This window comes from Paramacrobiotus metropolitanus, unplaced genomic scaffold, assembly GCF_019649055.1.
Source record: "Paramacrobiotus metropolitanus isolate TYO unplaced genomic scaffold, Prichtersi_v1.0 Parri_scaffold0000020, whole genome shotgun sequence".
In the NCBI taxonomy this organism is placed as follows: Eukaryota; Metazoa; Tardigrada; class Eutardigrada; order Parachela; family Macrobiotidae; genus Paramacrobiotus; species Paramacrobiotus metropolitanus.
In genome coordinates this window covers 316,447-340,834 of record NW_026570240.1, presented here as the reverse complement: position 1 = coordinate 340,834, position 24,388 = coordinate 316,447, and the positions used below count along the sequence as shown (strand labels likewise).

At 40.7% G+C, this 24,388-nt stretch overlaps 5 protein-coding genes across 6 annotated transcripts; 2 read left to right on the top strand and 3 right to left on the bottom strand.

Annotated features, from left to right (window-relative positions):
• Window positions 1–4: 4 nt before the first annotated feature.
• On the bottom strand, window positions 5–3,127 carry LOC129586129 (phosphatidylserine synthase 2-like). Its single transcript, XM_055479145.1, has 9 exons — window positions 2,549–3,127; window positions 2,155–2,407; window positions 1,801–1,932; window positions 1,662–1,712; window positions 1,482–1,595; window positions 1,288–1,406; window positions 996–1,110; window positions 791–936; window positions 5–716 (listed from the first exon to the last, which is right to left on the bottom strand). Exons 1-9 carry the CDS (start codon window positions 2,695–2,697, stop codon window positions 356–358), a joined length of 1,440 nt encoding a protein of 479 aa, XP_055335120.1. The 5' UTR covers window positions 2,698–3,127; the 3' UTR covers window positions 5–355.
• Window positions 3,128–3,959: 832 nt separating this feature from the next.
• LOC129586297 (uncharacterized) lies at window positions 3,960–5,805 on the top strand. The gene is made up of 3 exons (XM_055479433.1): window positions 3,960–4,149; window positions 4,372–4,748; window positions 5,060–5,805. Exons 2-3 carry the CDS (start codon window positions 4,715–4,717, stop codon window positions 5,404–5,406), a joined length of 381 nt encoding a protein of 126 aa, XP_055335408.1. The 5' UTR covers window positions 3,960–4,149; window positions 4,372–4,714; the 3' UTR covers window positions 5,407–5,805.
• A 572-nt stretch (window positions 5,806–6,377) lies between these two features.
• LOC129586161 (methionine-R-sulfoxide reductase B1-like) lies at window positions 6,378–7,853 on the top strand. 2 transcript variants are annotated; one of them, XM_055479209.1, is made up of 3 exons: window positions 6,378–6,741; window positions 6,920–7,077; window positions 7,269–7,349. In XM_055479209.1, the coding sequence occupies exons 1-3, from the start codon at window positions 6,687–6,689 to the stop codon at window positions 7,347–7,349; spliced, it is 294 nt and encodes a 97-aa protein (XP_055335184.1). In that variant the 5' UTR covers window positions 6,378–6,686. The 2 variants fall into 2 exon arrangements, with proteins under 2 accessions (XP_055335184.1, XP_055335183.1); XM_055479208.1 differs by having other exon boundaries at window positions 6,394–6,741; window positions 7,269–7,853.
• Window positions 7,678–10,603, bottom strand: LOC129586159 (uncharacterized). The gene is made up of 2 exons (XM_055479207.1): window positions 10,294–10,603; window positions 7,678–9,076 (listed from the first exon to the last, which is right to left on the bottom strand). Exons 1-2 carry the CDS (start codon window positions 10,367–10,369, stop codon window positions 8,574–8,576), a joined length of 579 nt encoding a protein of 192 aa, XP_055335182.1. The 5' UTR covers window positions 10,370–10,603; the 3' UTR covers window positions 7,678–8,573.
• A 4,480-nt stretch (window positions 10,604–15,083) lies between these two features.
• On the bottom strand, window positions 15,084–24,159 carry LOC129586432 (soluble guanylate cyclase 88E-like). Its single transcript, XM_055479688.1, is given in 20 exon segments — window positions 15,084–15,572; window positions 15,688–15,780; window positions 16,138–16,186; window positions 16,285–16,318; window positions 16,829–16,855; window positions 16,975–17,127; window positions 17,195–17,238; window positions 17,500–17,606; window positions 17,691–17,791; window positions 18,816–18,861; window positions 19,213–19,342; window positions 19,404–19,450; window positions 19,615–19,691; window positions 19,799–19,913; window positions 20,488–20,549; window positions 20,995–21,153; window positions 21,156–21,299; window positions 21,447–21,528; window positions 23,028–23,052; window positions 23,220–24,159. Coding segments are annotated over 20 exon segments (2,289 nt in total). The 5' UTR covers window positions 23,534–24,159; the 3' UTR covers window positions 15,084–15,092.
• Window positions 24,160–24,388: the final 229 nt, after the last annotated feature.

Below are 24,388 nucleotides of genomic sequence, written 5' to 3'. Positions count from 1 at the left end.
AACAGTTCCAAAATGTACATGCGAAAACAGTATTTCGTCAATTTTTGTTATCAGACCAATATGTATGAAACAAACAAAACAAAACCACATGTGCACACGTATGCAGAACACAACTAAAACGGATGCCAGATTTTCAGTCCTGAATCTGGATTTCGAACCAAAGAAATAACAAAATTAATCCTGGACTAGTGCCAAATTCAAATTTCAGCCACATAGGAATACTGACAAAGAGTTCACCCGATGCGAGTTGTCAAAAATGAAAATTTCCTGTACACTGTACAGTGCAACTGCAGACGGTTTGTTGCCGCAATACGAAAATGGTAGTCATGGATCAGCCCTGCATTCTCGCGTCCCCTTAATCTGTCTTTTTCTCAAGAAGATCTTTCAAACTAAATGAAACAGTGGATCCTTCATCCGCCGCACACAAGTCATCACTAATGGATCCAATTACGTTACTAATTCCCAACGAGCTCACATCCACGCCAGAGTCATCGTGGGACGGTCGCCCTCCAAATCCCAGCCGCAACGTATTCCGGTAAAAAAATTTCCACCACGTCCAGATAATTACACAAGCAAAAAATAATAACCAACAAGCGGCGATGCGCGAAGGTAATGGTTTTGTCACGAGGTCCCAATCAAATCGCAAAACGATCAACAACTCGGTTATGATCACTGCTAAAACCAGCCAGGCTTGCTTTCCAAACTTCTTGCAATTTCTGCAGAACATAATTTTCAGAATATCGCATGGCCGGCATAATAACGGAAGCACCTAAAGTTGTCACAGACTTACGGATTGTCGAAATACTCAAACGTTTCTCGCATTCCCACCGCACCGGCAAGCAGATAGAACACCAAACGAATAAGATTCAATGAATTAGGTGGAGGAATCCATAACACATATTTGACATAAAAGGTATTCAACTCAGCGGCCAAAAACTATAAATGAAAAATTTTTTAGAGCAAGCACAAGTGCTAAACAACTATGCAGTACGCACCACGACAATTAATCCCATCATAGCTAGCCATCGTTTGAAACTTGAAAACGGCCTCCAGTCAAATTCAATCCAACTGTAAGGAGTAAACTGGGACACCATTCGCTTCAATTTTCCACTGCAAAAAAAACAGTTAATGTTATTGAAATCAACAAATAAAGAAAAACACCAAAATTATTAATTTACGGAATATACGAGCTCAAAAAATTTTCCTTATATGTATTTCCCTATTCCTTAAGGTGCCACTTCTATTCCGAAATGTAGGAGAAATAACAGTGGCAGTAATCCTGTGTACCTGTACGTAGGAATTCTCCATAACCCTCGCCAAAAATAAGGTCGGATGTTAAGATACTTCAGCGTCAACATTCCCGCAAGAATACCCAGGCCATTGCAAACAAGAGCGTCCATAATCCACTAATAAAATATTGGTAATATAAGCACATTATTGTGGCATGTCATCCAGACGTCAACATTATTAGCTATACTCACGTGGTCCCACCAGCATTCACTAAAATTGGGCAGCTGATGCTCCAAAGTGTATTCAAGAATTTCGAACATGACGCTTATAACCATGCACAGCCAGTAATCGCGCAAAATCAACGTCTGGGGGAAAGAAATCGATTATTCCCAAAATTCGACAACAAATACTTAGAATATGCAATCGATTACTTTCAGCCACCATCCAAAAAAATGTGTGGGAACAAATCCATCCATCTTATCCTGCATGACACAAAAAATCCATGCCGTAATTAGTGTCGTCAACCCGCCATACAAGTGATCGTTTTTGATGTAAAATCTGAATCCGTACCCAGATGTTGTGGTATGGATCCGTATGATTTTCATCGTACAGTTTGCAGTTGCCTCCGTAATCCTTTTCTGGTAACACCTCACCCAGAGTGGGATCGATGTGCTTCAAAAGACGCCGGGCGTCATCTGCAGACTAAAAACACTATTTGAAAATTAAACGAATTTGTAAAATTCGGCAAAAGCTAAAATGTTTTTTTTGCTGTAGAAGAAAATTCAATAATGCGTTCCATGCAGAATTAATTTTTGCGCATTGCCGTTTATTGGTAGAGAATTTTATTGCAGCTTTGAGAAACAAACTGCATCACAAAATATGCATTGGCACCTATATTATTAATAATATAATGTTACAACTTACTTGAAAAAGCAGAAAAATCAAACTCAGCTCATACAGAACTGTTATACTGAAGATCAGCCTCCAAAATACAGGATGCGGTCTTCGAAAAGGACCGTCGGACGTCTGCAGAATGCCAATAATAAGGAAGGCTACACAGGCTGAGACGATGCCACGCTTGAGATTGTAATCAGAATCAAGCGAAACTGGTTCAAAAAGCGCCACGTAAATCAGAACACAGGTTGCAATGAACAAAACCGTCAATGTGTGGGCGCGCCTGCAAAAAAATATTCAAACCTAATAACTTGGGATAAGATCATCTGCGACTGCATGGTTCAACACTCCGGATTCTGCGAGATCGTGCGCGCATTCAGTGCATACGATTGATTCACTTTAAAACAACGCCTCTTCGACTCACCAAAAGAAAGTTACTGTTCCATCGTCGTATACAGCTTGTCGCTGTCGATAATACTCCCAATCGTGAGCAGTTCTGACTTGAATGTCCGGAGAATTGACCAGTAATATTCCGTTCTGGTCACCAATTTGTAATTCATCGCGGCGCGACATTTTCGTCAATGCGATCTTAAAAACAACTCCGCACAGGAAATCTCTCAGCTTACAGATAAACACGATCGATAAGAAGTGAAAGGCTGCGTTGAATCTCGAGCTTCTTACAATATGTTGCTCGGCTTTCCCAAGACGTAATCAAACAAAAATAAAATAAAAGATCGCACGAATCGCAATGTTGAATGCAACCCCGAACACAGAAACGCGAACACTATCCCAATGATTCAAGATATATAGATATTAGGACTGTCAAATATCAGCAGCCTGCTTGTATCTGCGGCACGACTGCTGCGCACGTATCGGTTACTCATTTTTCCGCTATGACTAAGAGAAAAAAAGTGAAACATGTTCCCACCACTGATAACGGATACACTCGTAGAAATAAACACCAAATCTGACAGCACCGTGAATTCTGCAATAAATCTGCATTCAGTGCCATTCACTACCATGGACAACGCAACACAACAAGCGCAACCTTGTTAAGAAAAATAATCTCACATAGCTTAATAACATGTAATTAATTTTTTCTTCATGTGTAATAAATTTGCTAATTAGGTGCTAAAAAAACGAGGTGCGAAATTACTAATTAGGGGCAGATTCGCTAATTAATTAGCTGTAAATGTGCTAATTAGGCGTCAATGACTCTACTGTAGGTAGTTCATATTTTCGCTCAGTTACTAGTTATTAGGTTAATTAATTAAACCTCATTATCTTAAAACTTATTGACGAACTACAGTAAGTACAGCGTAATTACATACAGTTTAATGCAGCCTGGATCACTACGAATGTTTATTAGCAGCGCAGAATAATTTTAAAGAGTTGACAAGCGGTCATGAATGTGAGCGCGAATTATAAAACCGAGCTCAACAGCTCGGTTTTCTAATTCAGCAACTGATTCGCCATCTGACCAATGCGCGCGGCGTTATCAGTGAATCTGTCTGACTCACAAATCAGTGCGTGAGTTGCTGCGCACTCGAGAGTTTTGACCTAGATACAATTCGCATCAGAGTCCCAATACGTAGCATATTTGACAGCAACTATAGAAGTATTTTTCAAGAGATGCGTATCTCGCCAATCCTAAAGCAGTAGCATACATGTGTACTGCGCAGTATTATGAATCTGTCAACAAATTCTGAGACATCTCTACGGCATCGGCATCTCGATGAATAAAAATACCGCTTTTCATTAATTTTGTACGCGTAGCAAAGAAATCATCGAAAAGTTTATCTGGAAAATTGAAAGAGGTTCAGTTCGGAAACTGCGTTGGGTGAAAAAAACAAAAGTGATGACTGATCCATAGCGTTCACAAAGCGCGGTGGTTCTAATAAAACCTATGCGTCATTGGGGGAGCGGACATGCAACAGTGTACTGTATGTACTGTATTGTACTTCAGTTTTTCGATGATGAGGATCATAAGACGAAGGACATCAGCTGATTTTGACTGGTAGCCTGGTAGGTATTGGATTCAAAACATCAAAATTTTTATGACAAAAATATTCTGCCCTAAAAAAGTATACGGCTATACATGAAATATATATTAATCATACATTGACTAAATTTATGAGTACTGTATGTAATGTTAAACGGTACGTAGATAGGTTTTTAGAGACAAAAAGGTCATTTAAACGTAAAAACAAGTCGTTTAAAAAGTCGTAAACGTTTAAAATGTTGCAGCATTTCCGTCCGCTCGAAGTGGCAGTTTTGATCGCTTTCGCAGCCCTACAACAAGCACAGCATGCGGAGGAGGCAGTTGCAAGTTGCAGTAAAGAGACGCAAATTACTGTAATATAAATTCTTTCGGAAGCGGGGAATAAAGGGATATTGTGTCAGTGCATTTTCGAAATTGCAGAAATTTTATCAGGTTCTAGTGTTTAGTTGACTTAAATAGGTTGATTGCCGTGGATAGTAGCATATATTTCTGTTCCAAGGGGCTAGGAGCACTCGAAACTGGAGGAAATCCCCGGCAGTCTGAAACTTACACGATGTTCCTGTAGCCAGTTTGGGCTCCAAACCCAGTATGCCGTCTTCTGCAGCAAGTCCTGGTCCCAGTGGTATGATGATTGTCGCTATTCCCTAAAAACAAAATTTGAAACTACATAATACTTTATATTTAAATTTAATAAGTAGAACGCTGGTAACAAGGTAATAATACATCTGCTTTTTGTCTTAAGGTTACTTTTTCGTAATTGATACTAATTGTTGATACAAACAGAAGTGACAAACGTTTAGACTTTTTGAGTTTTAGCTTTGGAATTTTAATGTTTGTTTCCGTTATTTGCCTTCGGCTTTGTTGTACACAGTGGAGCGTTTGGTGATTTTTGTAATGTAATGTGGTAAACTGGTAATCCTGGTCCTGTTTTAGGCTCTGCTCTGACTCCGACTCAGACGCAGACCAGCTCGTCGACCAGTGCACGATCTCGAGCCTCATCGGAACTGATGGATCCGCGGCGCCGTTTATTTTCTAGTTCGCCTGAGGAGGGCGACGAACCAGCGGAAGTGGACGTTAATTCCAGCTCCGGTGACGAAGACGGACTGAACAAGGCGTCCAAACGACCCGATCTGACCAAGAGTCTGGCAGCGTGTCAGCAGATGGAGGATAAGGAGTTTGAGAATCTTATGAGCGAACTGCGCATCTTGGCCAATAAGGTGCTGCAGGAAGACGAATGGCGTTTCCGGTCTTCGGACGACATTCTGGGATTCCACGACTGATGTGGGGGGAAGGTAAAGGCAATTCTGTGGGTATAACTGGAATCTGGATACAGATCTCCTGAGATCTGTATTCAGAAACAAGTATGGAGCTCTTTGTTGTTGGTAGCGGATGCGTGCTCTGTCAGTTAATTTGAGAAGTCTTCTCGATTTTGTTGCACCGTTGTTGTGGAATTTTTCTTCATAAGCTTGTCCCGTTGTCTCTAACTATACCCGTGATTTGCTGCTGTTTTATTCCCAGTTAGTTTTATTCAAGAATGCACCGAGGTCATGAGCTAAAGTTTGAATTGAGTGCTTGTTATTTTATCCATTGTTAAGTTAATCCTGCATTTGTTAAGCAATGATTTCTGATAATCCCTCAGTGCTGTCGGTTTCTGTTCGTTAATTAAAATTTTTATTTAGCGATGACCATATTAACGACAAATGGACTTTTTGGCTACGTATTACGAAATACGAAAGCCAATTCCGAAAAAATAGCCGTAATAACTAACCCCTGTGGGCCTGAATACGTCGTACAGTAATGAAAAATATACAATTACCTGTGGCTGTGGCTGTGAGTATGTAAGTATCTGTAAAAGCTAACAAATATTCCTTAAAATTATTAAAAGGAAGGCTGTTTCTGATGAAACGTCGAATTTGCCTTGCTGATTTGAAATTGTTTGCCATGCAATATCCGATATCGATCGCGGCATGGAGTAGATATGGTACAAGTATAAGTTCTAGAATATGTGCGCTTTATCGGTACTTACAGTTGTTAGTGTACAAACAGTGAATTGTGCAAACTGCGAAGTATGCGCTCGTAAAATTACAAGGTAATAATTTGGTATACGAAGAAATTAGGTCGGTCGTTCGACAATCATAACTAATGAACAACGAATTCTAACACCAACGGCGCTCAAAGCAAGACAAACGTTGGCAGGGTATGTGCCGCAGTTTATTTTACTTATCTACAAGTCTGACCTCTGAACTTCCGAAGAGCGCATTAAGGTGTTTATTGCACTGCAAATGTTGAATACTGTGGTTTTCCTTAAATTAGAGAACTATTAGAGAATTAGAGAACTATTCCTTAAATTAGAGAACTATTAGTTGATTTTCGCGGCACCATTTGCTAAATTTTTGGCCCATGTGTCAGGGCCATTTACAGGTTATGTAGTGCGAATTATCGAATTGTTTTTAAATAATTTGGCCATTCCACCTTATAATTATTTGTATGCACATTAACTTCCGTTAGTTCGTACACTAACGATAAATACAAATGTACCTTACCTAGTGTGACAAACAAAATGTCATTCTGCTCAATACAAGGCGCTGAAAAGTATCGCGATCATTTTACGCCAGGTCAGTGCTACAGCAAGTGGTAATTACAACCAAAGTCTGAGACTTTTTAGCCATAGTTCCATAGATTTCCAAACATTACGTCAGGAAGGAAGATCTGAGTAATAGGAAGCAGACTACGTATACCTCTGCGAATTTGACAAGCCAGTTTATGTTTAATTTTTTTGTTTTATGATTTCAGGGATCTACGCGTGTTCGAAATGCGGGTATGAACTATTTTCCAGCCACAGCAAATATGCCCACTCGTCGGTGTGGCCGGCATTTACGGAAACGATTCACGATGACAGCGTAACAAAGGAAATTGAGACAGTTCCACAAAGTAAACCAAACGCACTACGTGTAAGTGTAGCGCCATAACTTTATTGTTAAAACTTGTTTAATAATGCACTGTGTTAACAATATTATAAGGTTGCTTCATTATCAATGCATTATAGCTAGCTGGTCTTTCTCGAAATGTTTCAGTAGCCAGTTTGTTGCTGCATCCTGCAAAATTAACCTTAACGCTACAATGGAGTTTTCTTCCACTGCAGGTTTCCTGTGGGAAATGCCAACAGTTTCTGGGACATGAGTTTCTTAAAGATGGACCGGATGGACAGCTGTCACGATTCTGAATATACTCAGACACATTAGCGTTTCAGTCAAACGCGATACAGAGACAAGAAAAATCGGCAGTCGAACTAGTTGTTCCAACACTGGAAGCTTCGGAAACGCATACTAATCAAACGCAGTAGGCGGTGCGTGGTAGTTAACGTTTCGACTGGGATTACCCAAAGTCCTTGAAATGAAATTCTGTTCCCAAACCATTAACAGTGGCGGAATAGGATGGATGTGGACGGTGTATTTCGTGAAGTAATTAAGCAGCTTCGAAGAATAATCGTGTAAAAAACTTGGAAGTCTGATTTATTGTTCAATTATTGGCGAATTTCATGCGGTGCGCACCCTGCATAAGGATAAGGCTTATTTCTTATATATTGGTTTATAGTCTATGGGCTTGTTCAATCGGGTCTTAAATAAGTCGGCTAATTCGTGTCCTACGCCGGACCTACGGTACTGCACGTTTCTAGAACCCCACAATTAATGCGGCGAATTTATTACATAAAACTGGAAAAATTCTAGCAGTAATGTGTGTGAAGAGTACTTTAAAGTGTAAACAATAAGTACACATTACAAGCGGTCACATGATTATTTAATGCACGTCCAAACTGAATAGCTGTCTACAAATCAGGTGCAGATTATAAATGTCTTCGCCGTGCAGCATGCAGAAAGTTTTAGTTTAGGTTTTGATATTGCGACTCCGAAATGTAACAAAACGTCTTCAATGTTAATTGTATCGATATCATGCCCAAACAGAAAATAATCTGCTCCATGCATTTGCCACTTGCTATCATCTCTATCACTGCTCAAGCTCAACATGACCTAAAGGTCAGTGCAGCCGGTAGGCCGTGCACAATTTGAGCAGTATCAGCTTCTCGGAAGCTCGCTCTGCACAATACTGAGTAGTTTCGATCTAATGGTACAGCAACTTAATCAGAATCAATCGTTGTAGCAGAATCCTGTTAACACGATTATTTACAACGTGCAGAAAAACTTTCATGATCATAGTCAGTAGACATACTACTTAATCATAAACCAAGAATTAAACGGAAACCAGTCAAATAAAACGCGTAGCCCCGCTTTTTTAAGCCCATTCACAGTAGGTAAAATTATCGAATTACCTGTAATTATAATTAATATTCCGAAACAACGGTTAAAGGGTCACATTAAATTAAAATCAGTTGCGCATAGCGACGGTGAAAAAATGAAAGAGGGGAATGAAGCAGCCATAGCGCTGCGCTTTATCCCACGCGAGGCACCGGTGCCCAGTTGGCCTTGTACTTATGAGGAGCTAAACTGCCACGTCCCACCCGTGGCTTAAACAGCGATCCGATGGATCGCACAGATGGCTGCTGTCGTTGCGTCCGCTTATGATCCAGCTGATGCAGAGCGGCCAGAATATTGCGCACATCGGCGTTACTTTCCGACCTAGCCGGCGGAAGATCGACAGTTTCCGTGGCTGATCGCTTCCCCACACGAGGAATGGGAATGCCGTAGCCTTTGCCCTTCATATCCCTTAGTTCGCGCTGCAGCAGCACATCGGGAGGCGGCTCCATTTTGACCTCAGCGGGGACCATATCATTAAGCGCGTAACTGTCTTTCAAGTAATTGGCCAGAAACTTCAGAACAGCGTAATCCATGTAGCGGCCTAGACGCGGATGGGGTATCATGAATTCCCGTGCTTCTTCGTCCCGCGCGAGGTCACCGTCGTAATCCATTTCCAGCTGACCGAGGGCAGGACTGACTAGAAACACAAAAGGAAATTGCTGCGTTGAAATAATTCCACAACCGACATCGGAGAAATGTTTTGGTACATCGGTAGTTATTTATACTGTTGCGTGTAGTCCAGCTAAAGCCGAATTATCTAGGCGAGAGCAAATCTGCAGCATTTCTGCCATTAATGATTAATTAAAGCACGCATGTGGCTGTTGCCAAACATAAACACTGTATTCATTTTCCATATAAACTCTGAAGATGGAATAAAAGGCACACACTACCTATGTCACATACAATAGAGCTCGAGTAATTATAAGGCGATGTGCGTTATTACATAATCTTACACTTTTCAGATAATGTTGGTTAAAACGAAGTATGTGAATACTGCATAAACATTAAACCCGGATATAGCGACAGTGCTCGTCTTTTTCGATACTTCTATCTGAATTGTTGATTCTTACAAAATCATACTTTTTCCTTGCTTTTGCGCCATACGCTTTCTTTCTCCGATAAATAAATATTTTGTTAGTTTCCATTTACGCAAATGAAGTAAATCTACATGCAGTATTAACTGCTAAACAAATACTGAGCCGTGTTTATAGTGTATCATTTAACCTACAGACATACTAATTACCCATAATGGTTTGGACAAGTTGTTCAAAAAGTATTGTTTATGTGCACTTTTTGTTGATACTTGTAATGGATCAAATACAAAATGTGGGCTAAATTTCGAATATAATTTCGAAATGTGTTAGCAATGGCTTTCCACTGTAATGGCAAAGACTGATCGCTGGTTCTCTTTTGGGACTGCATTTTTCCCAAGAGCTAAGCGAAAGTGCGGAAAGAAGATCAAAGTTAACATCTATTAGAGCTTTACATACAACTGCTTTTATATTTACAACCGTTTGTCAGAGAAACCTCACAGCGCAGTTCCTTCGTGCTTAATACAGTATAAAATGCTGTGCAAAGGTTAACTGGCTAAAATCACCACATTGCACCGGCATACCATTTAATATCTCAGTACGGGCTTTGATATATAGTTGTAATTCGGCAACTCCACGTTATTTAACCCAATATTCACTTAGGTATGCCAAAAGCATCCCAACTTACAAAGAACTAAGTGCCGGCTTTCGCTACAGCTGGATGATTTCACATAAACATTAATTCCCATATAAGAAGGTGAGGATCGAAAATAACTAAGTGCTTCTATATAGTTGTCTTCGATAAAAATTTATCTAAGCTTACCTTGATATGTTACGCACATCACCAGGGCTCCCAGAAAGGTCATCCGTGAAATCCATGGAGCTGTTGGTATTACCATTTTTGCAGTGTACAGATAAGGTGTCGTTAATGAAACTACGCAGCCTATATTTACTGCGCATGCGTTGTTGAAATAGATTAAACTATCAGTGTAAAATAAGGAGCGAGAAGGACTTCCAAAAATAATTCCACTGAGAGTTTTCCACTGCTTCGCTGAAAACTTTGTACCGAGTAACTACAAAGCCGAATGTCTAGCCATATATAGTGTTTATCGTGGATCCCTTAGCCGGTAGGATCTCTGTACGCATCCTAATATGCATCATTTGGCTCAGAGCTGACGAAAGCCTGGTGTTTATTGGCTCCCCGCAGGAGCATAAGGACACTGTGCCCATAACGCCAATCCTCCTTCCCGATGACGTTTAATCTCCCAACAACCCGCTGTTTTCTATCAGCCTTCTTTAGATGGCGTTCGCTTCCGTTCGCTAGCACAGCGCGGACCTTTTCGCCCGACTAACGGGAATGCGATGACTCAATCATAGCCAGTCAACCGGCTGGCCAGCGCCTTCCCTTTCTGCTAATAAGACGATTTGGGATGGCTTTCAAAGGCCTTCTACCCCGGTTAACAATACAATTGCCACCAATTTCTCCAATTTATTGGTGGCGTCTGTACCTGCGCAATCTTTTGGTGTAGACTTAATGCTTGACAATGGTGACGATGGAATCTGGTAGTGGATCAGCTTCAAGTATCCAGCTATCCATTCACTCTGGTCGTTGTGACAATGTCGTTTTGCGTCGTTCTTTTTTTGCCGCCTTCCAAAGGATTTTGACGACGTTATTCTGCCCGTTGGAACAGTATGGTGCAGGTGGTGCGGCTGGTTTCCATCATAAGACCGTATCATTGTATGAGCAACAAACCGTGAAATCCGTCATCAGTCCGAAAATTATCCATGGGCATCCAGCTGCGGTATTGAAATACATCGCCGCATGCGTCCACCGCGTTTTTACGTCCATTGATTTCTTTATTATGGCATGCAGCGGCGGTGCGGATATTACAACCTTATTTCCCGCGCCAGGATGGGTCATTCTATTATTATATTGTGTTAATAACAGCATTGCTTAACAACTAAATTTGTGGTCCGATGTTCTTATTTTGTTAGTACAGAGCCAATGTAAACCCATTTATTTAATCGTGACATAATATAACATTCCCGAACGACTCATACGCATAGGATAAATGATCCAGTTATGCGCGTGGCATTCTAGTATATTGCCCATACTTAAGAATGCAAATTTGTTTTTTTGGCTAATAAGGCTTTTTGGCAAATTACCTTCTCATTAAATGAGCCCTAAATTCCAAACACTGCAGTTACGACATAACACACTGTCGCTATTACCCAGAACAAGCAGAACTAATGTAAAGCTTAATTGGCTCGTGTTTGGTACTTCACACATAAAATTTTCGATTGTATATTGTACATATGTATATATATTGTACATATGTGCGTGTATTATGATGCCTCTATAATAATCACCATCGAATACCTGACCGACGACATATGAAAAAAACATTATGCAGAAATTAAAGTAGCAATCAGTACTCCTACACCTGTTAATCACTACAGAAAGGCTTTGGTTGAAAGTGTTGATTTCACGTATAAAAATCCTTAAAAATTACTAATCGCGTCAGTCCTTATAAGCAGTAAGATAATTCTACGCTCATTTTGGTCGGAAATGCCAGACGCGCGATCTTCAAAACAGAACACATGAACAAGGCGTCTGCCGAAAATTCAGTGCCGGAATGGGTGTTAGTGTATTTGTGCTGTAGGTAGTACCAGCAAGAACTGTTAATGATAGCCACTTTGTCGATGGGCCGTTTTTTCGAAGAAGCATATCAACTGCAGTAAAAGGTTCCACGGAACGCCGGAAGAACGGTCCGTCGACGCTTACCCGCAATTGGCACTAGTTCAATAACATGAATTACTTTGTTGTTTTAGTTTTGACCCTTAACAAATCAGTAGTTTCTTCGAGTTTATGTTAATCTGAATCTTGCACTCTTTGTTTTTTGGACATAAATCGCACTCCAGTTGCAGCTAACAATTTGTTATGGCAATTTACATACCTAATACCATAATATTCCTAAACTCAGCATTATGACATTGTTTAATATGTTAATACGTAAAGGTATTAGGTACTATACTAGGCGAGGATTATGGATAAAAACGTCAGTGGCCGGCTCGCACCAAAAACGTCACTGGCACACTGTGTAGATTTTGGCTCTTGCTAATAAACTAGGTTAGACTAGCATTATTATGTATTAGAACGTTATTAAGTATTAGCGGTATCGCTAATACGAGGTTAGTAGAAACACAAATGGAATTTTCCAGTTTAGCAACCCTACAGATTTTACAGTACTCGCCATTTATACAGTACAGATTTTACTGTACAGATTTTACTGTTCATCATACTCGCCACCAATGCCATGTGCGGCAAAGTTATACGTATGACAGCATACATTTTCTTATAATTGTTCCATACAGCAAAACAAGTAGTTGGAGCTTTTTTTTCGCACAGTTATTATGATCATCTATCAGCAGATGCCGTGATTTAGGAACACAATCGACTTTGGATGGAGTTTATTTTAATGTTTTTATTCAAAAGTGTAACCGTAGACATATCGATACGCCTGCACTAGGTTTGGTGATTTATATATTATTATTATTATTATTGATTTTCGTTGTTTCGAGTTAGTTCCGTCAAGGTTAAGGTGGTTAGAAGGATTAACTTCCAGAGCGTGAGGATCTCTATAAAGGTAAAACAAATTCGCATTTACAATAGAAGAAAGAATCGTCTTGTACGAATTTAACCATCAGGGCGGGAGCTACCTGTATCTTATAAAAAATGGATTCGGTGTCTGTGTTTGTTATGAACTTATTAAACATACTACAAGACACAAGTAACAACGACCAAAACATAAGTCACAACTGCACACTGCTAGTTCAAATTTTAACACCTACGTTAATTAATTTGCAACCTCTTTTTACCATGTTTTTGCACTTTAATAACGAGCATAATTGTTAATAGTCTATAGTTCGCTGGTTATGAAATATTCATGACCCACGAATATCCCAGATAATTCGGCAAAATTAAGTAATCAAATCTGCATGAAAATAAGCAATTCTGAGATCGCCAGCGTTGTGTGGATAAACAGCTTGTGTTAACTAAAAGATACTCTGTAAATCTTATCGGATACAGTACTTGTAATCTTGTACGTTAGCCAGTGTCTGTAGTACGGATGGATAATTAAATCGGGCAATTATTATTCTGCAGTTCTTTACTGCAGCAGTTACTCAGGAAAAACTTTCCGCCACTTGTATGTAAATGGAAGAATACCGTGTGCTTTCTTTGTATAATTTCCTCCTTTAACTGATAACGCAGGCGCAGCTCCGTATGGATCGGCGTTGCGTTTCTGTTTCATTTATGACCACAGCTTTTCCAGTCGCAGTATCCCGTCGACCGTTGATTTTTTCGGACGACCCATCTTTGCCGGTTTTACCGTTAATCGACACTTTGGCCGCTTTCTTGCCCTTGAAACTGTGGAATTCATTGCTGATTAAGTCGTCGACCGCCGCATCAAAAGAATTAACTGACGGCTGATCAGGCTGCACTGGAACGGCTAAATTGTTCATTTCCTTATTGCCATTGGACAGCGCTTCTTTCTCCTTATCGGCGCTGGCCGTCGTTTTTTCTTCCTTAACCACTGGCAGCAGTTCCGGTTGGGCGTCGGTGCCGATGCTTGTTGTCATGGCTGATCGCGGTAAACCGGCTCGCAAATCTGGATGTGACGTCTGCGAGGCAGTCGTGGCGGTAACGACAGCCTTTGCCGGCTCAGTCAGTGCGGGATCAGGTGCATCGAACGACTGCTTAATGATCTCCACTTCCGCAGTCTTTCTTGGACTCTGTTCAATTAACCGCGGTGACGGGCTACGCTTTAGCGGTGCCTTGGGTTTGACCTTTAGCTCGTCTTTCGGCCGGCTGATGACCTTCGATTCCGTACTGCTGTTTTCAGAGCTTCTTCTTTCCAGCCCGTTTTTCTCGGTCTCTGCGACACCATTGACAGTTGTCTCGACCGGTTCGGATAGTCTAACGCCTTTCCTGCTCAACTGTAGTTGCACAGGTTCGGGGGTTTCGGCGAGACCTTTTCTTGTGGTGACAAGGGCTCGCCATTTTTTATCGTTGATTTCAATGCAGAATTAGTTTCCTTTTGTTTAGTATCGATAACCGCGTTATTGAACTTTGCTGGAGATTGCGGTGGCTTCTTTTTTTCAGCGACAGGTATCTCCGGATGTAATTCGAAGTCGAACACCGGGGCCGGTCGTTTATCGAACGGAGAGAGGTTTTGCGAGTCCATCGATTCAATCGACTCTTTCCGACCTCCGCGCTTTCCCATCGATGACTGCTTCGTGGGTGGCGGTCGGCGTGGAGCGAAATTTGGATCAAGCGCTTCCATTCCCGAAAATCAGATATCCCATTGGAGAGACTGTTATTGGGTTTCTTGATGGTTTCTTTCGCCGGCGGGGTTTGCGGTGACCGGTCAATAGGCTGATTCGCTGGCGGTTTTTCACTATTGGTCGGTGCTTGCTTTATATCCTGTCGGGAATTTCTGCGACTGTCATCGGAATCGAGTTCCGATGCCGAATCGACATCACTGTTAGCTAAGGAAAGGTCCTTCGGTTCGGTGAAACGTGGCTTAATCGGAAACGAATATTTGCTGCTGGTGTTGGGACTTAACTGCGATTGGATGGCGGAAGGAGGGGGCGGGACCGTGTTCGCACCGGTTTTGGGCGTACGGGAAGCATTGCCCACACCGGTTTGCTTGCGCTCTTTCTGCTTATCAGCATCACGTGGAAGATCTTTATCGGTGGGAAGATCGGATTTGACGGAGTTAGCATAACCGGAATCACTTTTAGCCAAGGAGGACCTCCTATGCTTTTCCTCTTCTTTGGCGTTCGCGGCCTTGGAAGGGGATGGAGCAGGCACTGGTTTCGGCGAGGCCGGATTCGCTGCTGCGGCAGGCGTTTCAGGCTTTTCGACGCTTCAGCATTGTTAGATTTGCTCAGAGAATTGCGCTTCGGCGGAGGCGGTCGGCTCATGGTTGCCGCGCGTATCCGTCCGGGCGGCGGTGCAACGGCGATCTTTCTAATTATCCGCAGCGACTCGTAATCGTCGCTCTTACCCAACCAGTATGTATTCATTTTCCCTTTGTCCTGCGGCAAGAATGTGATTTACCATGTGATTAGAATAGCTGCACTGACAGCTCGTGCCATATGCATGCATCAGTTTGAAAAGGAAGAAAAATTTAAACGGGACACTTTTGCTGACCTTCACATCAACTAGCCCCCGAAGGGAGGTGACGTATTTGGGGTTTCCGGTCAGGTGCTTCATTGTTGCTTCTGTCATCTGTACTTTCATGCTCTGCAAATAGCGCATAAGAAAATGATAGAAGTATAGTGAGGCTTTTTTTTGGATTTTGCATTTGTAGTGGTGCCGTCTCATGATCAGTGTCATAAGATTTTTTGGTATCTTACTGCGTGGGTTGCTTTTGCTGTACTGCAGCGATCTTTTTACACAATAATTTGTAGCTTTTATGGGTTATTTAGCTGTCTAAACGATTATTTTGTAAGTATAATAATGTGTTGTGTTGTTGTATCGGAAATTGTGCGCCAACTTCATCACTAACTTAGAAAACTGTGCTTTGTAATACAGAATTATTACTACATAGTACGAGTATAAATGAGTCACTGGTTTTTTTTACTGTTTTATTGGCGTTACCTGACTGGAAGATTCCATTTTTGCAGCTGTATTTACTGTATCACCGAATCTGCAATGCAATGCAAAAGTAAAATCACATACGTATTGTTGCATCCAGGCCTCCCAGTTTTTGTTTGATTTGAGAAAGTGAAATAATTTGAAACGTACAAACAATAGCGCGGCATCTTTAATCCCACGACACCTACAACGACAGAAAGCGCATACGCTGATTGATTTCGCAGAAAGGACAATGTCATCAAAGAATTCTCTATGCACAATATGCCTGCATGACATTTTTAAAAATAATATGAACAAGACAAGCATCAAACCCTCAAGCAAGGTTTTATTACAACCTTCTTCTAAAAATGTTAAACCCGTTGTAATCTACTAAAAGTACCGTACTAGGTACATTCGTGTAAATTTTAATTCAAGCACAAAAGCTTCTCGTTCCATCTCAAATGTGCAATATGCAAGGTTAATAACTTAATACCTTGCATAGAGATGTGCATAGAGAACATTTTGTTGTACAATAGTGATTTAATGGCTAATTCAAATTTAAAGCTTAATTTTTGACTCCAAAGCAAATATAAACGCGGTTCATGAACATAATTTGTTTTAAAATTTCAAGGAGTGAAGATTAATATATATAGTGTGACGCCAAATGTTAGCGTTAACCACTTGGATATCCCTTTATACATTATTATCGACTAACCTGCGACAACCACGCCGGAATTAAGTCCTGAAAATACGACAGAATAAGAAACCAGACGCGCACAGTCAGTAGCAGCACAGCTATATAAAGCATGTTTTCGGTTGCAGTACTGCGTCAGTGAATGACCCTCGCAATTGACGGCGTACCAACGCGAATCTGCAGGTGGGCGCCGGTAGAAGGATCGACCAGTGTTGGCATTGTTTCCAGCATTCCAATGGCCATATCCGCAATTCTCTCCGCGTGATCGGTGACTTCTTCCGGTGCACCCGAGACAACCACATAGGCGTCTCCGATTGTCTCTGTGGCAGTTTGATGCTCATGATTACCTCACAGGGGCAGTACGAAAATCAGTACACTGCAACTTACCAACTTTATATACATCATTTGTTGAACACAGCTGATCAAACTTGCTAAAAAACAAAGAACCGTATATCACTCGGTAGTCGGTACTCCTAATATTACGGCTATTTAACAAAAGCACTTGGGTAATTTAGCATATTGCCAGCAGTCAACTAATCAACCCCACTAGTACTCTAATTAATCAGCAATAATTTATTATGATTACATGACTGAAAGCGTAATTAAACGAAACCTTAACCACCACTGCGAGCAGCAGGCGGCTTGGAAATTGAAAAGGTCCTGGTCGATGAGAAATGGAGTTGATTGCTCACCTGTACATCATGTTCAGCATTGTGACCACTTGGAGTGGAGAGATACGGGAGCAGATCATAGTAAAACCCACTACATCACTGAAGAGGACGGTTACATCGTTGAAAACCTAATAACATCGAAGCGTTATCCTTGTGAAGTCAGAAATGAGGAAAGGTCACGGCTCTCGTGATCTCGTAATGTGGCATCCCACCTGACAGGTTTCCAGTGCGGGTTCGCCCGCTCTTAAACGGTCGGCAATCGTGCGCGGAATCATCTGGTAGAGTAGCTCATCAGTGCGACGCATTTCCTCATCTATTAATTAAAAGGGGCAAGTTGGATGGAATGTAACAGAAGCGTAAGACGCCGCCCTTAAGTGAGCAGGTATGAGATCTTCAAAACATTGAGCATTTTCTATGCTTTTCGACGTTAACTTCTGCAAAAACATTGTAAATACATCTGCTTCTGCATACTACAGCCTACAGGTATGTATTTTAATATTTAGATATTTGCCGCACAATTAAATTTATGACTCCGTATACACATTCTATGAGTTTTAGCACATTTGAAATTTGATTGGTATGTTGCAGCAGAACTTATTTAACCATCGTGTAATCTAACGAGTTATCATTTATATAATTTTAGTCAAACTCGCGATCAATTTTAACACATCTATAGGATATAGCTGTTAGATTTTCCCACTCTACATGTCACAAGGGGTTTCAGAATTAAGTTTGTTGACCTGCTACACAATGTGCTATCAGTAAAGGTGCAGCTATAAAAAAATTATTATTCCTGTCGGTAGCAGTGTATATAATGAAATTCCTAATTAGCATTTTAGGATAATCTTAGACTTGCAGTTATGCAAATGAGAGCTACTTGCGGTTGATAATGCTTAGATTTAGGCTGCGAGAAGGCAAAACCTATTTTTCACCGATCATGCGAAATCGATCGTTTAGCTGTTGCTCCAGGATTGTACTCTAGCCTTCCTCTGTTGTGCATCAATAATGTTTTTTCTCAGAAGTAATCAATTAAATCCCATTGACTCTAGGTTCATGAATCTCGATAATATTGTTCGATAAGATTTGTCATGGGATTATACAGTTGGGTAAAGATGAGCGCGTAAACCGTCCAATTCGTGTCAATCCAGCGCCCGAAACAAAATTAAATCAGACAGCCCAACAAACAGCTACTACTGAAGCGGTATACGACGTTTGATATAACATATCACTCAACAAACAGGTTGCGTTTTGCACGGCCTTATGACTAACACAGATTTGCACAAAAATTTGCAGTGTACTCTGTACGTTTTGCTAAACGATGCTTTGAGCGCACTTACCCAATTTTCGCATGCTCTCTTCCAGTTTTTTGCTCTTTACTTGCTCCTAGAAAAAGGTGTGCATAAAACAAGACCAGCATATAATTATGATGGTTAGAAATATATTTATATAGTTTAGAACCATGTTGTACATTGCTTATTATTTCAGTCGCTAGATGGCTTTATAAAGCATAATAAAACCTGCTAGTGCTGTTGACGGTGTACAGCGAGGTATAATATTTCTCATTAAAAACGCAGACATCGATTAGTATGCCACTGCAGGTGCATATACATTATCGCAGCAATAGGCAACGCTAGGTCACTTATGGGACTTGCACTAACGTTTGGTAAAAATAGCAACCTATAGCCAGACTATTGTTGCATTTTGTTGGATACATTAAGGGTAATGACATCCAACCTGATCGAGTGCCAGCTTCAGCTCCGCGGAAGTCTGCGTGCCGGCCAGTACGAGATCTCTGGAGTTATCATGTAAACTCAAATCGTTGATGAATAGCCCCGTATCGAACATGGCTGTCAAATTGGGCAGTCTACAAATACGACGATGATTTAAAGGTATAGCTCACAGATGAATATTGCAAATGTGCTTACACGGGGGTTCCAAGAAATAACATGCCTTGCCACTCGGGCACCCACATCTAGCGGACAAAGGTCACTATTTGTTCGGGCTCAAGGAGAACGTACGGCTGTTGCGCAATAAATTATTCGACTTAAGCAAAGAGCAATCGATGCACATGTGCTTATATTCTGACAGCGCACATTTGGACGGATCGAAAAGGTCAAGTTCGGTGTAAATTCTCACCATTTGTCCTTTGAGATGCAGTTTCATTCCCTCACTGAGAAAGTCGGTAATATCACTTTCAGTGCGGTCGATATCGTCTGTGAAAAAACCGTTATTGAAAATGTGATCAACTGGAAGATATGAAATTTCAATAGGTTACAACGATTATTAATTCAATTTTCTAAGAATGATACAGCCAATTTACCGTCTATATCATATCGATGCCGATTATCACCATCGGCTAAAAAATCCATATCCGGTTTCTTTTGAACGCTATCCACAGATTCCATCTCGAACACATTATTGGTATGACTCATTACCTGGATTAAGAAACCCAAGTAATTGAAATAAGATTCTTGCATCTGTGGAGATACACGGAGATAAAAAATTATCCGTAATAATAATGTATACCATTTCTAGTTTTTTTATTTTTGCAAGTTTTTTTTCAAAATTGTTTGATTTGTTCAAGTTCAACTGCTGGTACCCCTACCTAGCCAAAAGTGTGATTTGCTCCCCTTTTGTGTGTGTTCCCAAAAGTGTGCTCCACTTTTGTGATGAAAATTGACTTTATTTACTGATAACACAACGCTACCGCATCATTGCACATTTGTTAAAGATTGTATTCAGGCCTTAATTTAAAAACTGTTCTTAGTAATTATCCTTCATAGCAAAGTCCATTAAGTTACAGTTAATTACTGCGTAAATTTTGCAACATTAACTATATCAACGTCAATACGTTAATCAGCGCCACACATTTCACACCATGAATCATACAGGTCTAGTAATTCATTCTTTTTGTTTCGAAAGTCAGATGAATTGTTCTGGCATGCAATATTCATATTCGCCTCGGCAGACAAAAACGCGAATGGGTACTGCACTGGCGATTGGACTTACTTGGTCCCATGTGAATTCCACCATCGGACGTTTCAAATTGAAAATATGGCTAATATCGTAACCTGCAATGATTAAGAAACGTTATGGCTAGTTGATTTTTACGCATATTTGCTCAGTAATAAATCAATGATCGAAATCTTCCTTTCACCAAATGCTTGTAAACGTTTCAGCATGCGGACAAATAAGGTTTACAACGGTCAGACGGTGATGTTTGAACAACACCGCCAGAATGGAAAAAACCGGAAATAACCACCTGTTCCCAGTCTTTCTAATAATGTGCATTGGCAATCATAAAATTTACATAGTTACGGACCCATGATACAGACACACCAGGTGCCTTTATATAACATATATAATACGCACTTGTATTTTTATATAATTATAAAGGTATGTGAACTTACTTCTGGTTTCTTTTCTTCTACATTTGTAACTGTAAAATGATTTAAAGCCGTTTGCCGTGCGGCTCTTTACACTTGTTCACGAGAGTACAATACACGAGTATGTTACCTTCGGTATTTGGGCACACATTGGCAAGCCCATGTCCGACCGACTTTATCGTCATATCTTCAGTGAAGACGACATGGAAAGGAAAGGCTTCAAAAAACATTTCCGAGTCGATCTTCATATCTTCCATAACAATGTCTTGTTCGGAGTGACCATCGGTCAAAAGGCTGAATTATCGAATCGAAGCTGCATCGTTACGTGGACAGTGTTCCCCAAAAATTCCTCCTTCACGAGCTCAATATCGATGTCCAGTCCGTAAAAAATTTCGCCAACGCTCTTAATCTGGCCCATGACGTACCGCACGTAACCTACGGAAGCAGCCAGATCAGCATAATATCCAATTACGTACAACAAATGCGCTCCCAATATGGATCACCGAGCACGTTTCCATATTATGATTTATGTATAGGAGCTAATCAGGTCGGATTAAACACTAAGAAACCGGCCATAAGTACCTCCGTATCTCCTTTTGGATCGATAATGTAGCATCAATCCGTGTTCGTTTTCTTTTTCAACGAAAAACGACGGAGGCTTCAGCTAAAAAAACGTTAAAATTTTTTTCCATGCTGCTGCATTAATATTCCCGTTGGGAAATGGGAACGCAGATAAGTGTACTTACTAACACAAATCTACACCTGGTGCAAAAAACACAAAACAAGCAGGTTTTCACAGCTAATTTTGATTCTAAATTGTTGGCGAAAATTAAGTTAGGGAATTATTATATGATAGGCTCACTTGATGGCAGTCTAATGGTAAGTAAATCCATCAAACATATACGGTTCCAGCAATTAATAACGCCTTTGTTGTGACAATTGCCAAAGTGGCAAAGCCTGATAAATTATGTAGGGTCAAATCTGAGTTGTCGGCAGATTTAAGCAGCTCGTCGCATTAGTCCCAAAAAAACAAATTAAAATTTGTCCAATTAGTTGCCGTTTTGAATTCGTAAAGCGTGATGTTGTCTCGTTATTAATGTTAATGACTCTTATAATACATTAATAAGTGCTGCAGCAGCACGGCATGTCCGTAACGGCAATTTCAAACCCATGCACAGGGTTCATGGATATTTTCACCTACGTAAACGGGAATGCCGGATACGGATATTCAAGTATTCCCGCGAGCCAAATTGCCCTGGCTTCCAACAATATTCCAGTGGGTAATGATACTGTTGGCGTTATTTTAATTGAATTGCATAAAAGCAGTGTCAGAGAGATAGGCTTCGATAGCTTATGCATCGCGACTTCCTGTCAAAACCCGCGTTGCACAATATGAATGCAGCTGTGTGGATCAGCATGCGAGTATTGTACTCGTACTTATTCTCAGACAGCTACCGGTTTTTGTCAAGACAAAAACAACTTCTTATAATGGTAAATAATATTATTATTTTATCAACGAAAGATGGTATAGTGTCGACATTCCAACAGCAAAACGTCGTAATACAACGCTTGTTCCGCCATTATACTAAAGCGGGAAAAAACGATAGCCGGCTATATACTTAAAACAACTAAAGTGTGCGCAACAAATGCATTTCTTTATTTAATCTCCAAACTAAAGTTGTATCATACCAATTTTTTTACATTCAGCGTCAAAATAATTTTAATTATGGAAGTAAAACTTTAAAATTTTATGCTAACGTAATTTGATCGAGGTCATAGAAAATTAGGCTTAAGTGCGACGTGGATAATGACATATCGAAGCATTCGCGGCTTTCTTAAAGTGAGATATCTATATTTCACACGCATTAAGAAATTATTTGCACTAACGCCAGTCAATCCTATCGTGAAGGAAATGAAAATTTGATTAGAATGTTCGCACAGCATTTTCTTGTGTTTTGAAACTCAATCCAGGACCCGCTGCTAAGCCAATTATCTTGTGTCACAACTTTAAAGTCAAATGCCAACTACTGTACGTTGTACTCAGTTTTTATCTGTTAAGAAACTTAAATTCAAGCTCGTCAGCCTACATGTTTTCTTGCCGTTTGCAACGCGTTTCGAGAATATTAACATACTGCAACATGTGCACAAAAGACGTGAACATACCTTTGGATAACTGAAGCGCATATACCTGTCAACGGCAACACGAATTATTATATGTAATTAATACAAAGTACATGAACGGCGGCAGCAGAAAAAATAATTTTAACATTATGTTTGTGTAAGTAAAGCTGTATAGTAGATTGTGTAAAACTTGCATTTTCCTGTTAACAGGAAAAATTGCCGATTTCGACTCACTCGTGCAAATTATCAAGGCCATTCAGAAAATCTCGCATATGTCGGCCCAACACCCTCAGAATTTTGTCATATCCATATTGGCTGACAAATTCCACAAAAAAATTCCCAAAATGCACGAGCATTTCATCTTTTGTTAGGCCCAACAGTTCCGATGCGACTTCTACCAGTCGGGGGATAGTTGTTTCCGGATAGATAAGATGCGTACTGAAGGAATGCTGATCAATTTTACCCAGTCGCCGAATTTCCAACCATTTTTCATCGCCATACACTTTCCTCACGTAGGCCACAATACTCTCAATAACTAACCCGTACATAGTGCGGCTTAGTGCGGCAGTAAATGTTGCGGTCAAAAGATCAGTCCATGCGCGGATGATTACGATTGCATAATATAAAGCAACGGTAGGACGAAAACAATCGCCGAATAAAATAAATGTTTCCGGTGGCTGTTACTGCACTGCACTTCCTCATGTGCGGCGCGCACGCAACTTAATACGACGTGAAATGTATTCATGAGGGGAACGAATTTTGCCCAAATGCCAACAACGGAAATCCATTCTCGAACGAGTTGGATTCGCACAATTCTTATTCGGTATAGACTGCCAACGACAATCCCACAACTGCACCAGTACAATCACGTGGCCGGGAAAAACGTCTGCGAAGAGTCAGTTCTGGGTGTTCGATCCCGCGTTCTCACTTTCCCATCCGCATCCGCAGAGGTGAATACGTCGCATGTGCATATGTGTTGATAGTTTATCCCAAAAAGCGCCTGCGTCGGGAACTTGCGTTAGTTGGAGCATTAGAGTGTCAACTTGGATTCATCACTTGACGTGGTGAAATACAGTCAACAACAACGCCGTTAACTGATGGATAAGCGTAGCCGGTGATCCGCCTCCCGGAAACTCAGCTAGATAGACCATCCAGCTGAAAATGCAAATTTCCCGTTACCCTACCCTGTGCAGGCCGGGAATGGCTGCTACACGCCGTGTACATAGAATACGCAACCGGCAATGTAATGCACCGGTTTGCGCTTAATAAGTTCGGATTTCGTACTACTAACTTCGGTCATTCCCTAAAAAATTGCCACAGAAAAACTTTTGAATGCCATAAATTACTTCCTTATCCATCCTGCACTTTTTTCTCCGATATCGTATAATATGATGTCGTGTAAT

Coding starts and splice junctions, on each gene's coding strand:
- LOC129586129 (XM_055479145.1), bottom strand. CDS start 2,697: ATGTCGCGCCGCGATGAATTACAAATTGGTGACCAGAACGGAATATTA. Junction 1,596..1,661: donor TTTTTGGATGGTGGCTGAAA/GTAATCGATTGC, acceptor TCTTTCCCCCAG/ACGTTGATTTTGCGCGATTA. Junction 1,111..1,287: donor TGGAGAATTCCTACGTACAG/GTACACAGGATT, acceptor TTTTTTTTGCAG/TGGAAAATTGAAGCGAATGG.
- LOC129586297 (XM_055479433.1), top strand. CDS start 4,715: ATGCCGTCTTCTGCAGCAAGTCCTGGTCCCAGTG. Junction 4,749..5,059: donor AGCAAGTCCTGGTCCCAGTG/GTATGATGATTG, acceptor GTCCTGTTTTAG/GCTCTGCTCTGACTCCGACT.
- LOC129586161 (XM_055479209.1), top strand. CDS start 6,687: ATGTCATTCTGCTCAATACAAGGCGCTGAAAAGTATCGCGATCATTTT. Junction 6,742..6,919: donor TCGCGATCATTTTACGCCAG/GTCAGTGCTACA, acceptor TTATGATTTCAG/GGATCTACGCGTGTTCGAAA. Junction 7,078..7,268: donor GTAAACCAAACGCACTACGT/GTAAGTGTAGCG, acceptor CTTCCACTGCAG/GTTTCCTGTGGGAAATGCCA.
- LOC129586159 (XM_055479207.1), bottom strand. CDS start 10,369: ATGGTAATACCAACAGCTCCATGGATTTCACGGATGACCTTTCTGGGA. Junction 9,077..10,293: donor GATGTGCGTAACATATCAAG/GTAAGCTTAGAT, acceptor TTGTGTTTCTAG/TCAGTCCTGCCCTCGGTCAG.